Source organism: Leptodactylus fuscus, chromosome 7, assembly GCF_031893055.1.
Source record: "Leptodactylus fuscus isolate aLepFus1 chromosome 7, aLepFus1.hap2, whole genome shotgun sequence".
Classification (NCBI taxonomy): Eukaryota; Metazoa; Chordata; class Amphibia; order Anura; family Leptodactylidae; genus Leptodactylus; species Leptodactylus fuscus.
Genome location: NC_134271.1, coordinates 75,452,257 through 75,467,654, shown reverse-complemented (window position 1 = coordinate 75,467,654; position 15,398 = coordinate 75,452,257). Strand labels below are relative to the sequence as shown.

The window sequence follows — 15,398 nt, the reverse complement described above, 5'->3', positions numbered from 1 at the left end:
CTTTTTTTTTGCTAGCGGCAAAGAAGCAAGCTGCCCTTTCTGCATGCGGATTCCACGACTAAATCAGCCACGGTGTCCACCTCACGGCAGCTGCTTCCAGAGTGGAAAGCCGCAATGGGATGCCGTGCACTGCACCGACATCCCATTGCGGCTGCCGCGACGGAATATGCACACGCGCATTTGCGTGTGAACTAGGCCTTATAGGTATAATGCTAAGAGATTTTCTAGGATTCACTGTGCAGCAACTGTAAAATGCTGCGTTTTTTCTGCTGCAGCTAATCGCAGTATTTACGCCATCTGGGGCCCCGGACTTCAACAGTTTTGCGTAAATAACACCTTGCACTATCGCATTAAGTGCTGGATTTAATGGATCTGTGTCTTCTTTCACCTTCAGCTACTATATGACTATGTAAATAATAAAAGATAATATAAAATCAGCCTTTGTTATAGGACCATGCACAAATGTAAAAGTGAACATAACTCATAACACGTTAATGACACCGTGGCACAGAGTGTTAAGTCGACTCTTTTAGAGGGTTTTCAATGGCTCTTATTGTCTTCTGAGGCAGGCAGTGGCGTAGCCAGTGGTGGGGGAGGTCCATAAACTCATATAACTATATGTGCTGATATAGTTGAAATACATTGAGTTTTCTGCTCTACCATTCTGAAAGACACAAGCAACTACAAGCTTGCTGGCTTTTAGGGCACCAGGACCACAAACAAGATGTCTGCGCCCAGGATGGCGCAATGGCGTCATAGCATTATGCCTCCTGTGCTAAGATACAGACGTCTTACCTGTGCTGACGGTGCCTTGTCAGCAAGCAGAGAGGAGAGACGGAGGCAGCTCCGGTGCAGCATTGGATCGCAGGCAGGTGAGTATAACTTTTTTTTTTTAATATAAGGAATAAATGGTACATTAGAGGGCATTATTACTAGGGGAGATTATTTAAATAAGGGGGCATAAAGAATACAACAGGCATTATTTATATAAGGGGTCGTTGGGGACATTGTGAAGATTAGGGGTCATTAGAGGACTTTACGAATATTACTGGGATCATTTATATAAGGAGGCATGGGGGGGAAGTATTTATCTCAGGGGGCATACTATAAGGGGGTATTGGGCTGTATTAAATTAAAGATCACTTGGGCTTTATTACAGGGCTTTTCCAGCTTACTTTTATTGATGATCAGTTCTCAGGATAGGTCATAAATAAGAGATCAGGAGTTATGACACTTGGGACCTCCACTGATCAGCTGTTTGAAGGGGCATTGTGGGACATGCAGGCATGGTGACCCCTTCACTGTTTATTTTGTACCCTGTCATGATTTATAGTGACCGTGTGATGTAATTACAGCCTCGTCCTATGGAAATGTATAGGATGAGGCTGTAGGTAGATTGCATGACCACTATGAAATGAACAATACAATATAAACAGAAAAGGGTACATGGCGCTTCGGCGCTTGCACATGTGCTGTGCTCTGCTTCAAACAGCTGATCAGTGGGGGGTCAGGTGATTTATTTTTTTTTTCCATTGGAAAAGGAGCCAAAGATGTCCATGTTGCAAACTTAACAGAGACAAGTCAAACCTTTAAGAAGTGGTCATAGCAGCCCAGTCCAGATAGAGACAGAAAATGTGAACGATTACAGTCAGATACATGACCAGTAAATCATGAAATGTTTCCTGTGCTGTCTTCACCTAAATTATCTGACGAGCCCTACGTAGAATCTGTAGTTACCACTATACGGTCACTGTATAGTGAAAATATCAGTATACCTGAGGTGGGGGCCCACTTGGATATATTTGCGTCCCCCCCATGCTAAACCCTTAACTACACCTCTGGAGATAGGATATCAAGGCAGAGAAAGTTATCACCCTGCAGAAAGTCAAGTTAAACAGTGCTACAGTGGGGCAAAAAAGTATTTAGTCAGTCACCAATAGCGCAAGTTCCACCACTTAAAAAGATGAGAGGCGTCTGTAATTTACATCATAGGTAGACCTTAACTATGAGAGACAAAATGAGAAAACAAATCCAGAAAATCACATTGTCTGATTTTGTAAGAATTTATTTGCAAATTATGGTGGAAAATAAGTATTTGGTCAGTAACAAAATTTCATCTCAATACTTTGTTATATATCCTTTGTTGGCAATGACAGAGGTCAAACGTTTTCTGTAAGTCTTCACAAGGTTGGCACACACTGTTGTTGGTATGTTGGCCCATTCCTCCATGCAGATCTCCTCTAGAGCAGTGATGTTTTGGGGCTGTCGCTTGGCAACACGGACTTTCAACTCCCTCCAAAGGTTTTCTATAGGGTTGAGATCTGGAGACTGGCTAGGCCACTCCAGGACCTTGAAATGCTTCTTACAAAGCCACTCTTTCGCGGTGTGCTTTGGATTATTGTCATGTTGAAAGACCCAGCCACAGGGGCCACACGGTGGCTCAGTGGTTAGCACTGCAGCCTTGCAGCACTGGATCCTGGTGTTCAAATCCCGCCAGGGGCAAAAAAACATCTGCAAGGAGTTTGTATGTTCTCCCCGTGTTTGCATGGATTTCCATCCCATATTCCAAAAAAAGACATACTGATAGGGAAAAATGTACATAGTGAGCCCTATGTGGGGCTCACAATCTACATAAAAAAAAAAAAAAAAAAAGACCCAGCCACATTTCATCTTCAATGCCCTTGCTGATGGAAGGAGGTTTGCACTCAAAATCTCACGATACATGGCCCCATTCATTCTTTCATGTACCTGGATCAGTCGTCCTGGCCCCTTTGCAGAGAAACAGCCCCAAAGCATGATGTTTCCACCCCCATGCTTTACAGTGGGTATGGTGTTTGATGGATGCAACTCAGTATTCTTTTTCCTCCAAACACGAAAAGTTGTGTTTCTACCAAACAGTTCCAGTTTGGTTTCATCAGACCATAGGACATTCTCCCAATACTCTTCTGGATCATCCAAATGCTCTCTAGCAAACTTCAGACGGGCCCGGACATGTACTGGCTTAAGCAGTGGGACATGTCTGGCACTGCAGGATCTGAGTCCCTGGCGGCGTAGTGTGTTACTGATGGTAGGCTTTGTTACATTGGTCCCAGCTCTCTGCAGTTCATTCACTAGGTCCCCCCCGCGTGGTTCTGGGATTTTTGATCACCGTTCTTGTGATCATTTTGACCCCACGGGGTGAGATTTTGCGTGGAGCCCCAGATCGAGGGAGATTATCAGTGGTCTTGTATGTCTTCTATTTTCTAATTATTGCTCCCACAGTTGATTTCTTCAATCCAAGCTGGTTGCCTATTGCAGATTCAGTCTTCCCAGCCTGGTGCAGGCCTACAATTTTGTTTCTGGTGTCCTTTGACAGCTCTTTGGTCTTCACCATAGTGGAGTTTGGAGTCTGACTGTTTGAGGGTGTGCACAGGTGTCTTTTTATACTGATAACAAGTTTAAACAGGTGCCATTACTACAGGTAATGAGTGGAGGAAAGAGGAGACTCTTAAAGAAGAAGTTACAGGTCTGTGAGAGCCAGAAATCTTGATTGCTTGTAGGTGACCAAATACTTATTTTCCACCATAATTTGAAAAAAAATTCTTACAAAATCAGACAATGTGATTTTCTGGATTTGTTTTCTCATTTTGTCTCTCATAGTTGAGGTCTACCTATGATGTAAATTACAGACGCCTCTCATCTTTTTAAGTGGTGGAACTTGCACTATTGGTGACTGACTAAATACTTTTTTGCCCCACTGTACATCTGGAACTTAATGCCAGATGAGTATTACTTCTGCATTGTCCATATATTCTATACAGACCCTGTGCAGCATGTGTCAAAGGAAGGTCTATACAACCAAAATGTTACAAGCCGCAGTACATACTAAAAATCCTAATTCCATCTTTGATCCCAGTGTGGAGCTTTTTCATCTATATATCACTGGCTTCGGATACACCTGAGTACTACAGTACATCTATACTGAGTGCCATTTAATCTTAGTCATTGGCACCTGTCATGTCACAGATCTGGCAGTGCTGTAATTTTTGCTATTCTGCCCCCATGAAAGAGCAGAAAAGTAGGAATAGATAATGCAGATGTGGACACAAATGAAATATGCGCACCATGCAATGCTGCCAGTTACCTATCACTATAAAGTGGCTAAATATAAGATATCAACATGAAATACCAATGCAGCTAGCACTGCCTAAAGCTTTGTTTTGCAAGTAAGTTGCAGAACTTGAGCATGAGAAAATAAATGAAAAAAAGGGGCCACAAGATCAGGGAAAAGTAAAATAGGAAGTTTCGAATGAGCAAAATACATGGAATTCACATTGCTTAAATAGAAAACACTCAAAACAGGCAGCTGTGTCTCAGCACAACACGCTATCCTGGATATGCCAACTTCCCCTCTATACAGTCCTGAAATATCTTCTGTGTTTCATTTCACTACCTGTATATCCCTTTACTGTGACCACATCGAAACTAAGCTTGAGTGTGCAGCACCTCAATGCAGACATTTTTTTGGAAGTTCACCTTCTTACTTGTTTCCATCAGAGCTAATTATGCTCCATTCTGAACTCGAAAGTGTGAAGGAGAAGCCTGTAGGTTCTTTGGATCCTTTTTTTAGTTTCTTTATGACACTTCTCCAAGCCACAAAACCATCCTTACCTTGGTACATGGTGGGGACAGGTGCACACAACTATAATAGTACAATGTTCTTATGTGATCCTAAAGCAAAGGGAAAGAAGAAATCAAGACTTTGTCTTTGGACCCCTACACTTCTCCATCTATATATTTTTGACCTGTGACAGCTTATAGAAATACATGACAAGTACCACCTGTACACTCACTACACATAAATTTACCATCTCCTGTCCATAATGCTGTGTGTCTATCAGTTATATTTTCCTTCGTTTTCTCCTACTTTCTTAAAATCTGCATAGAGAAAATTGTTTATCTTTCCTCCATCAGACACAGCCCCTACCAGACCTATCAATCACATGCATGCTTTTATCATCTCCTGCCCAGACTACTGCAACATTTGTGGCCTCCTATTTAACACTGTTACACCCCTCTAGCCCACCCTCAAATATGCCGCCCAGTTACAATAGGTTCACTCTAGCGTTCAGATTTCCGTCCTTAGGGTGACCCAAAAAAAGTCCCTGTCCGATTAAAAAGCGGTTACACACAAAAATCCACGGACCCCATAGATTATAATGGCGTCCACCAGGTTTCTTCCCCTGGTTTCCACCAATTTTATACTGAAACCAGCGGGGAGAAAAGTCCTCCTTGCAGGACTTTTCTCTTTGCTGATTATAAGGGTAAGTTCACACAGGGTTTTTTGGTCAGGATTTTGAGACCGTATCTACCTCAAAATCCTGACCAAAAAGACGACTCCTATTGAAATCAATGGGAGCTGCTTATCACATTGAAAGCAATAGGTAAAAAAGCCTCCCATTGAGTTCAATGGGTAGCGGACGTAAGACATTGAAGTCAATGGGATTCTGTTTTACTGTGCTCACTCTGACACGTGTTTACGTGTCAGAATGAGCGGAGCGTTACTCCGTGAGAAAGCAGCCAAAGAGGATTCTGCGGCAGAGACTCAAACGCAAGTGTTAATCCAGCCTTAGGCTAAGGCCCCACATGGCATCCTGCAGAAAAAAACGCGGTGGCAACATATCGCAGTTCCTCGCACAGTGCTTTAGACTGAAAGTCTACAGAGGTTTCCTCTGCGGACGTTCTGTTTTAATTATACCAACAGGGAAACTGCCGGTGTTTCCGTAGGTATAATTGACATGCTGTGAATTCCAAAACTGTGCTGGTTTTGGAAATCGTACCATGTCCGCAGCATAGTTTTTACAGCAAAGTGTGCACGGGATTTACCAAATTCCCATCCACTTTTCTCTGACTGTAAAACACCGCAATTTTATTCCGCAGTGTTTCCACTGTTTCCAAATCGCGGCATTTACAATACATGGGGCCCCGGCCTTAGGCTGACCCAATTGCACTTCTGCTACCAATATCCCAACAAATTTAGTTCAGAATATTAGCAATGACATTCCAAGCCACCCATAACCTGTCCTTGCCATACATCTCTGACCTAATCTCTCGACACCTCCACACACGTAATCTCAAATCCTTGCAACACCTCTTTCTTTGCTCTGGATACAAAATGAAATATGGCTAAGCATGGACAAATACAAGTTACATATGGTATCCTACTGCACAATGGCCTGTAGAATTCCCAAGCGAATCTCATCCACCCATTGCGGGATAAATACATGCAGCGGACAAGCTGTGGTTTCCAAAACCATTGCGGTTTTGGAAATCGCTTCGGGTCAATTATACTTGAAATCTCAAAACTGATCAGAAAAATACATAGGTATATGCACCTACACTATAAACCAAAAACACTAAATAAAGGTGCAATAAAATGTAACTTTTATTAGTTATTTTTAAAAGCTGATATAAACCTCCTAAATAATGAAGTTTAAAATAATAGGGTAGGGTGTACTAGGTGATTGCTTGAGTAGCTAGTGCAAGTTTACCAATAGGTGCAGTCTAGATAGTTATATCTCACTTCACTTCTGACATACACCCAATAGGGGTTAACAACCATACACTTGCTAAGACCAGTGGGGCAACACTAAAACCCCAACTGATCTCTAAACTTGAGGGCTCCTTTTTGTCCCCCGACACTAAAGCTAACAATCACCTAAGTAAATCATTCATTCACACCAGAGATTAGGTCGCACTTCAGTGAAGATCCCTATATAGTCTGACGCGTTTCTGCTAGTATATCTTTCCTAGCTCATCAGAGACAAGGCGGGTAGACGCTTAGGAGCGGTGATGGTCCAACTCCCAGCTAGTACGACGATGTGATAAGTATGCTAGCCGGCTGTAATGTATAGCCGCATCTGCAATACTGGTGGTCTGAGTTTATAAAGCCACCTTAACTCCTCCCCTAGACATGCGTCACTCCTCAGGTAAACCAATCTCGGCCCGCCTTTTAAAAATAACTAATAAAAGTTACATTTTATTGCACCTTTATTTAGTGTTTTTGGGTCAATTATACTTACAGAAACACCGATAGTTTCTCTATAGGTATAATAGAAGCAGAAAGTCCACATATTTTATATTTCTGTGAAAAGCACTGCAGGAAAAACTGTGATGCGTTGCTGCTTCAGTTTTCCCATAGTGTCTAATGGTGGTCTCTCTGAGCCATAGAGAGCCTGTTCCATGTGTGTGCATGACCTCATGTAACCAATATCTCCAGAACAGCCTAGCAGGCAACCATTCTACTTTTTTCAGTCCAATGATGTACCCACTATCAAAGCCTGTGAACTGGGCAAAATGTGATTGAGTCATCGTAATAGCATACCTAGAGGCATGTTTAGCAGTCAACAATCTTTCGGCAAGTGATACACTACCCAAAGGGAAAGCATCGATACGCTCTCTTGTGGTAAGACTTAGGGGGCATTCACACTACGTATACTGAAGCTTATTCTGAACGTAAAACACGTTCAGAATAAGCGGCGTATAAAGCAGCTCCATTCATTTCTATGGGAGCCGGCATACGAGTGCTCCCCATAGAAATGAATGGGCTGCTTCTTTCACTGCGAGCAGTCCCATTGAAGTGAATGGGAAGTGCCGGGGTGTACGACTTGGCATGAGCAGAGCTAGCCGTAAAATTCATTTCCCATAGAAATGAATGGAGCTGCTTTATACGCCGCTTATTCTGAACGTGTTTTACGTTCAGAATAAGCTTCAGTATACGTAGTGTGAATGCCCCCTTAGTGTCTAATCATTCCACTCCTGTTACTACATATTGGCCCGAGCAGTGGTGTAACTAAAGTCTTGTGGGCCCTGGTGCAAACCCTTCCTGGAGCGAATTCTTGATAGTGGCAATTACTGGTGCTGCAGCGTAATCTCATATACTTGAAAGGGATACAGCTTTAGTACCTACAACTGCAGTTATTAAGAATATGGTGAGTGAGCAGTGACCGGCATGTAAAGAATACTAAGACAAAGTTACGTGCCCCGCAGTGGCCCCCACACAGTATTATGTGCTCCACAGATCCCAGAAGATAATAAGTAGACGCCCAGAAGAAATAATTAAACATAATACTTAGGGTGCCTTCACACAATGTAACATGCCGCATGATGTGGCACGTATACGGCGTGAGAGTTTGCGCGCCGTAAAAGCTCCGATTGATTTCAATGTGAGTTAGGATCGTATACGCCACGTTATTTTGCGGCCGTGATTTTGTGGCGCGCAAACTCTCACACGCTGTATACGTGCCACATCACGCGGCACGTTACATTGTGTGAAGGCACCCTAATACTCAACTTACCTCACCTCTCCGGCGCTTCCTTGCTCAGTCCTGCTGTCTGCGGCATCATTCAGTGAGGTTGGGGATGAGATGTGACTGGATCGGGTCAAGCGTGCAGGAGGTGAGGTGGAATTTAGAGATTAGGGTGGTGAGCTTTTCATCAGTGACAATGGAGAAACATCTTAAAGATGAAGAGAATCGAGCAGTTGGGTAGAGTGATGGTTGGGGGTGTAGGGTGAGACTGTTTCTGATGGTGTCAATTTTGCTTTTGAAATAAGAGACAAAGTCATCAGCTGAGATAACTGATGTTGGAGTTGGTAACCGGAGGATGGAGAAGGAAAGTGAAGGTAATGAATAGCTGTTTGGAGTGGTGGGATAGGGTGGATATGAGTGTGGTGACGTAGACCTGCTTTGCAGAGGTGAATAGGTTCTTGAACTGCCTCTTTATACCTGATGAAGTCAACCTGGGAGTGGTTTTTCTTCCAGAGGTGTTCTTCAACCCAGGAGGCACGTCTCAGTTAATTGGTCAGGTCAGTGTGTCAGGATTGCCTCTTGATCGGTTGGGCTCTGCTGTTTGTGAAGGGGGCCCCAGGGTCAAGGGCTGAAGTAATGGTGGTGTTATAGAAGGCTGCAGCGGCATCTTCATCCTGGAGTGAGAATATGTCAGTGAGTGGTGAGTGAGGGGGTGTTGATTTAGGGGTTGAGGGGTCTATTACAGAGGGGAGGATAGAGAATGTCAGCAGGTTGTGGTCAGAGAGTGTGGTCGGAGAGTTAGAGAGGCTGCATAGAGATAGAAGAGTCCTCCATGAAGAAGTTTTCTCTCCACCAACTTTTTAGACGATATCTACAGCAGAGTCTCCTACGGACACTCTAAAGCAGATGTGAACTTAGCCTAAGGATGAGGCTACACAAAAGATGCTTCAAAAGGAATGGGAATACAAAAGGTACAAAAGTTTACCAATGGACTTCACTTTGAGTCCATTATGAGACAAGCACCTTACAAATGTTTGTTGTTGTCAAGATAGGGTTTTCATCTGGACCTGTGGCAGTGGTGGATGATCTGTACGGCCTGAAGAAATTTGGTCACTCTGAGCACATAACACACAAGTAATGTTTTCATGATCATCAATCCCTGAGACATCGGTATGGAAAATACTACCTCTGCTGGATATCACTTAGGAAAATAGTGATCTAGAAACGCTATTTGAGCCCATCTAGTCCTGCAGTGTAGATCCAGAAAAAGACACTTTGCAGAGTGAGTATTTCTTATGCACACTCCCTGACCTGGCCTACAAGTCATACATTGTGTTATAACCTGGGATGACCGTCAGAATATCCTAAATGCTACACAGGATCTGTAAGATGAGATAGGAAGGAGTGGGGTAACTGCAGGCAAAATTAAAAATTCTGTTTTTACCAAGTTTCTTATGAAAGTAAAAGAGATTTGTATGAATAACATAACATTTTACTCCAATGTACTGTTGTTTCCAAGAAAAGGGAAGCATAATTTTTCAGAATATGGAGGCTGGATCAGCGACCCAGTATTAAAGTGCCCAGTACCTGATACTCAAAGCCCCTCAGTTTAGATAACCAGACAGGTAGTGACTATAGGTGCTTGTTAATAGTATCTCCATCCAGGACAATTACACATTGTGTGTAGAAGTTTTGGGGTCACATTAGTTACAGCAAAAGCTCCATGAATATGTAAACCTTCAACACCCCATATAGGCACAGCCTAAGCATTTTCTGGTTAATTTAAGTAAAGCTTAATTCTTCTATGAGATATTCTCATATATTCCAGTATACTTGTGTTTATACTTCTCACTGCTTCCAAGATCTTTGCTAGATGTCAGTGAATATTATCGATACTACTGCCTTAGCCTGGCTTGGTCAGCTCAAGATTACTGTAGTTACAGTATACCTGTGCATGTAATAGCCATTAAAATGAGGTCCAGTAGAGTCAATTTTTGCTACTCGGTACCTCACTGAGTATTATTTACACTGATACATAGTAACAATCCCTCAGCTCAGAAGAGGTTTTTAATCTCTAAACAGAAACAAGAATGTCTCCATGCACTGACAGCAGTCAGAGATCATGACATTGGTGAGGAATTCATACACAAAGATTCAGGTTATTTTATTAAACTATGATGACCTGTAAGTCATTGTTGTTGCTGGCACCTGAAAACTCCCCAGCATGACCCTGGCAGCTTGGTGTAAAACACACAAGCCATATTGTCACTTATTGCAAACTCTTTGATGTGTCAATTGTGTTCTATACATTGCTCCATCTGCTTTTGGAGCCATAGGCTTTGTAAGGCAGAGAGTAGTCTGTCTCAGAGCGATTAATCCAGTGGTTTTGTGTTTGTCTCAGCTTCTCCTTCTGCTCTTGTTCGGACAATAATCTCAAAATTCTGTCCTGATCTTTGAAGGGGTTTCTTCCATATTCCTGCCGCAGCCAGATTCTGTACTGTAAGGGTGAAAACAAAGACATAATTTGAGTTTATTCCATATAAGAGAGACCAAAGTGCCTTGAGCATTCATTGCAATGATACTGTTGTGGTAATGGAAATAACCAAGGGGCGTAACTTGGGGGGGGGGGGGGGTGCAGTCGCACTGGGGCCCAGGAGCCTTAGGGGGCTCATCTGGCCCATAAGCCAAGGAGACCCACAGATTACCCTAACCACGCTAAGATTGATTAAATTCCTTAGCACCCGTAACTTCACTATCAAAATTTCGCTGTAGGGATGAGATAGGGAGCCCCGGACAAAAGATTGCACCGGGGCCACAAGACTTTAGTTATGCCACTGGAAATAGCCTTCATGGAAAAAAGAAAACTTGCTTTAAGCCTGGTTTACTTAGAAACCGAGTAATATTGCCAAACCAGAACATTTTTTCCAAAAAGAAAAAGACCCATCCACAGACTTCTGTTTCAGGGTTATTGCCCATCATCAGTGTAACGTGGGTTATTGATTTGGTTAGGTAAGTGGACACAGATGTAAGTAAGAAGGGGTACTATGTCTCCTTAGGGACACTGCCTTTGCAGACCACATATCCGTGTATAATCTTACCTTACATCCTCTACTATGAATTCGCTGTAACCCCGGTCAATTTCACTAGGTTTCTAAGAACACCAGTCACTGATCTATAGGAAGCTATGCTCCAAAAGGTTGTGGTAGAGTAAGTTTTCCTTTTTCCATCGAAGAGAAATTATTCACATAATACTATTCTACATAGCAACTTTCTGCTGCCCCCCATCCTTCATTGACATACAGTAAATCTGTGGATCTAGTTTAATAGATTTGTTTAGCCTACAAGGTTGAAGAGAGTTCACTGTGGGATTTGTAGGACCTCTCCTACAGTGTATCATGGTGTCCTATGCAGGACGGGAAATAGATTTTAGGGCTGGTCACTTTCTAGTTAGCATTTAATAATATGTCAGTGATGAGTTTTTGTTACTTATTAGTTATCCTTTATTGTAGCAACAGCCCATTTTCTTCATTTGTTAAGTCACATAACCCCACAGCTGAGCCTGTTTTTGTCCCCTTTGAACAGTGCTCTGGTCCAAAAGATGAGTGTTGATGAGGGAGAATGTGACATGTCAACCTCCATTGATAGACAACATGCCCGCCATTGGTGCAGGTCTTGGATGACTGTTTGATGAGCGATTCCTCAGTTGCACACTTATAAGGCTGTATCCCTAAAATCCATTCTGAGTAAAGCACCTTACAAATGTTTGTTGTTGTCAAGATGGGGTTCTCATCTGGACCTGTGGCAGTGGTGGATGATCTGTATGGCTTGAAGATATCTGGTCACTCTAAGCACATGAGACACAAGAAATGGTTTTATGACCATCAATCCTTGAGGCATCTCTATGGAAAATACTAACTCTGCTGGATATCACTTAGGAAAAGAGTGAGTTAGTATTAGTAACGCTATATGAGCCATTTGTGCAGGTCCTGGATGACTGTTTGTTGAGTGATTTCATAGTTGAACACTTAAAAAGCTGAATCCCCAAAATCTGGGACTTCGCTGGTGAATCAGCTGCTGATAAAAGTTACCATTTGCATGAGTCTTCTGTTTCAGGTTGTGAGTTCTGCTGAACTTTGTAGACAGTGTAATAGGAGATAGGTAGTGATATGGTAGGACCTTCCTTCTCAATAACAAAACAACAGAACTAGACACCTAAGTAGTTCTTGATATGTGAACATGGTCAGAATGGTTGCTTGGTTCTATCTATTTTTCTACAGAGCAGAACAACAAAACTGACAAATGCAGATGTGAAGAGAGCCTATGCCAGATAGAAATTTAAAACAAGTTATAGATCAGGTAATATACTGTATAAGTGACATCCCCTTTATTCAGAGACTTGCAAAAATGTATACGCCAGAAAAAAAGTGGTTGGAAGAATATGTCTATGCGTCTTATAGTATTTGTTATTAGAGGAGGAAGGCGGAGGTGCTCAGCTTCTGTACCATGTTCCAGACTAGTGGCAGCATTACCACACGCTCATCTGGTTACTATTTACCTTCTACCTTCTTCCTTTTCTACATACAATGTAAGTTGAGGTTTATGTTTCTCCTTTCCTGTCTACTCAGCTCAGCCATTTTGCTGGTGTTTTGTTCCGCCACAGACTTGATCTTGGTTATTGTCTCTGCTCATCCTCAGAGTCTCTGACACGCAATAGTTCTCCCAGCAAAGGGTGTGGACACCAAACAATTGCAGAGTATTTCCCTGTTATTAAACCCCTTAATGATATATATCTGACCAGGCTAAAGTAACAGATAGAATAGAGGATGGAGAGCAATCTTTAGCTCTCTTGTCCATAAAGTTTGAGATTTCACAAAGTAGAGAAATGATTTTTTTGGTAATTACTGTTGCCAGTAGAACAATATGCAACTGATATTTTTGCCATGAAATAGATAATTTTCTCCTTTCTGAAAGTGGAAAGCTGTGTATCATAAATCGTCTCCCTACAGATCCCCAGAGGACAGACTGCCAGCTATCAAAGGAAATCAAAGACGTTTACTAGTGTGATGAGGTTGACCTTTTGGTCCCCTTGTTCTTCTGAGAACAGGTCACATCTCTGTGACCACTATAGTTACACCTGGGAGATGTTTCAGCCTCACAATCCTATTAATATTATAAATGTGAAAATTTGTGAGTTTGGATGTTTGTGTGTTTGGATGTTCGGATGTTTGTTCCTCAATCACGCAAAACCCGCTCCACCGATGAAAGTTGGCTGAAAGTTTCCACAAACATAGTTAATACACCCGATTGCGCAATAGGCTATTTTTCGGCACAATAGCGCACATACGTTTTTCCCAGGACCTCCACAAAACCCCAACTCACACCACCATCTCTGCAATCTCACACACTTTGGACCATAGCAAGTCCCAAAATTCACATTCCCCTCTACAGCCTAGCCCCTAACCCCACACAATCACATATACATATACTTTACCACTTTGCCCCTCACCTTAACGATACTCCAGGAGGCTCACTTTAACGCTCCGGAGCAGCCATGCTTGCCGACCCCGACACAGACAAATAAAAAAGTGACTGCTGTCAGAATATGGCAACTTTTAAAAATAAAAAAATGTCAACACACTACTGGCAAAGAATAACAAAGCATACAATGTCGTATATCGAAGTATATTAACTTCAAATCCCTCTGTCCCAAAGACACTACGTACAGTTTATAGCAACACCGTATAGCAGCTCAAATACAAATTAAATTCAACACAAAAGTCTCACGTATTCTCAGAATTACAGCAAAAACAAGATACAAAGTTACATCTCATATCCCATACCTTATACACAGTACGAAAACCTTACCCGCGTCTGTATATACCCACTCCTACAATCACCGCAGATGAAGTCGCGGGTACCAGCTAGTACTCATTATAACTCTGAAAATCACCTTATTACATATGCCCCTTCCTTAATGGGACCCATACAATAGCATTGAAAAGACCTGTTTTTAAAAGAGTCACAAGGAGGCAGAATTTCCTTATTCTGCCCTTCTTCTCCAGATTTACATTTTCCATGCACTGACACCTTACTATATACAGGATGCCATATTGTGGGCTCAACTGGCACTGAAATTGATGGAGCATTTATAATTTCTTTAATCAGAATGCAATTATTATAAATTGTCTGAAATTAATATATAAATATCCAGACAAATATAGTATTAAAAACACTTCATTTCATGTTTTAACATGGGGCCCATGCTACTTTGTATTTCTTACTGTGCTTACTTTGTTGCAATCTGTTCACTAATGTTTTAAAGCAAATAAAATTAAAACAAAATATTGAGGAACAGATACCGGCCAGCCGTCATACAATATGTACAGGTAGCAAAACAAAATTAGAAATACAAAAACTTGTCCTCATAAAATGTAATGTCAATAAATGCTTAGTAAGACACAAGATTCCTGGGACTGTCATTTACAAAAACATATGATGTCCAGTGTAATGCCGTGGTCACGTACATCATGGGTTATTTGTCTTGTTTATACAAATAAATCAGCTGCAGCAATGACTTAAAGGGATGTTCCAGGCCAGACATACTCCCCACTCTTTCCTTATTATTATAGGTTTAATGACTGTGCTCCACTGGGTCAAAGATAACTACAGGACCCTAGCATGTGTTCACCCAACACATCTTATTAATTCAGATTTTTTGGATCAGTAAATTGTGAATTGTATCACTAGTTATAGAAAATTAACACATTAGAAAATTAGTAGACTGTGATTGTGAAAATGACCCAAAGGTGTTTCTCAGCACTGTGCTTTATTTCAGCTAAGAGAAGTGAAGTCACCAGGGCGGACTGGATGGTAGTATATCTTGGTTCTAAGACTGATTAGAGGTATCTACTCATTATTAGTTTTGTTGAAAGTAGCCCTTTTGACTGGCTGAAGGTGTCCTCCTTGATTATATGACTGGTTGGAGGTGTCCTCCTTGATTATTTGACTGGTTGGAGGTGTCCTCCTTGGTTATATGATTGGTTGGAGGTGTCCTCCTTGGTTATTTGACTGGTTGGAGGTGTCCTCCTTAGTTATACGACTGGTTGGAGG

At 42.0% G+C, this 15,398-nt stretch overlaps 1 protein-coding gene across 2 annotated transcripts in view; it reads right to left on the bottom strand.

The window, feature by feature from the left end:
* Positions 1–10,427: 10,427 nt before the first annotated feature.
* Positions 10,428–15,398, bottom strand: part of LOC142212654 (dual specificity protein phosphatase 22-A-like) — a 32,073-nt gene continuing 27,102 nt past the window's right edge. For both annotated transcript variants that reach the window (XM_075280630.1, XM_075280631.1), the window contains exon 7: positions 10,428–10,785. In XM_075280630.1, coding sequence (XP_075136731.1) covers positions 10,591–10,785 — 195 coding nt within the window. In that variant the 3' untranslated portion in view covers positions 10,428–10,590. The remainder of the gene's footprint in view (positions 10,786–15,398) is intronic.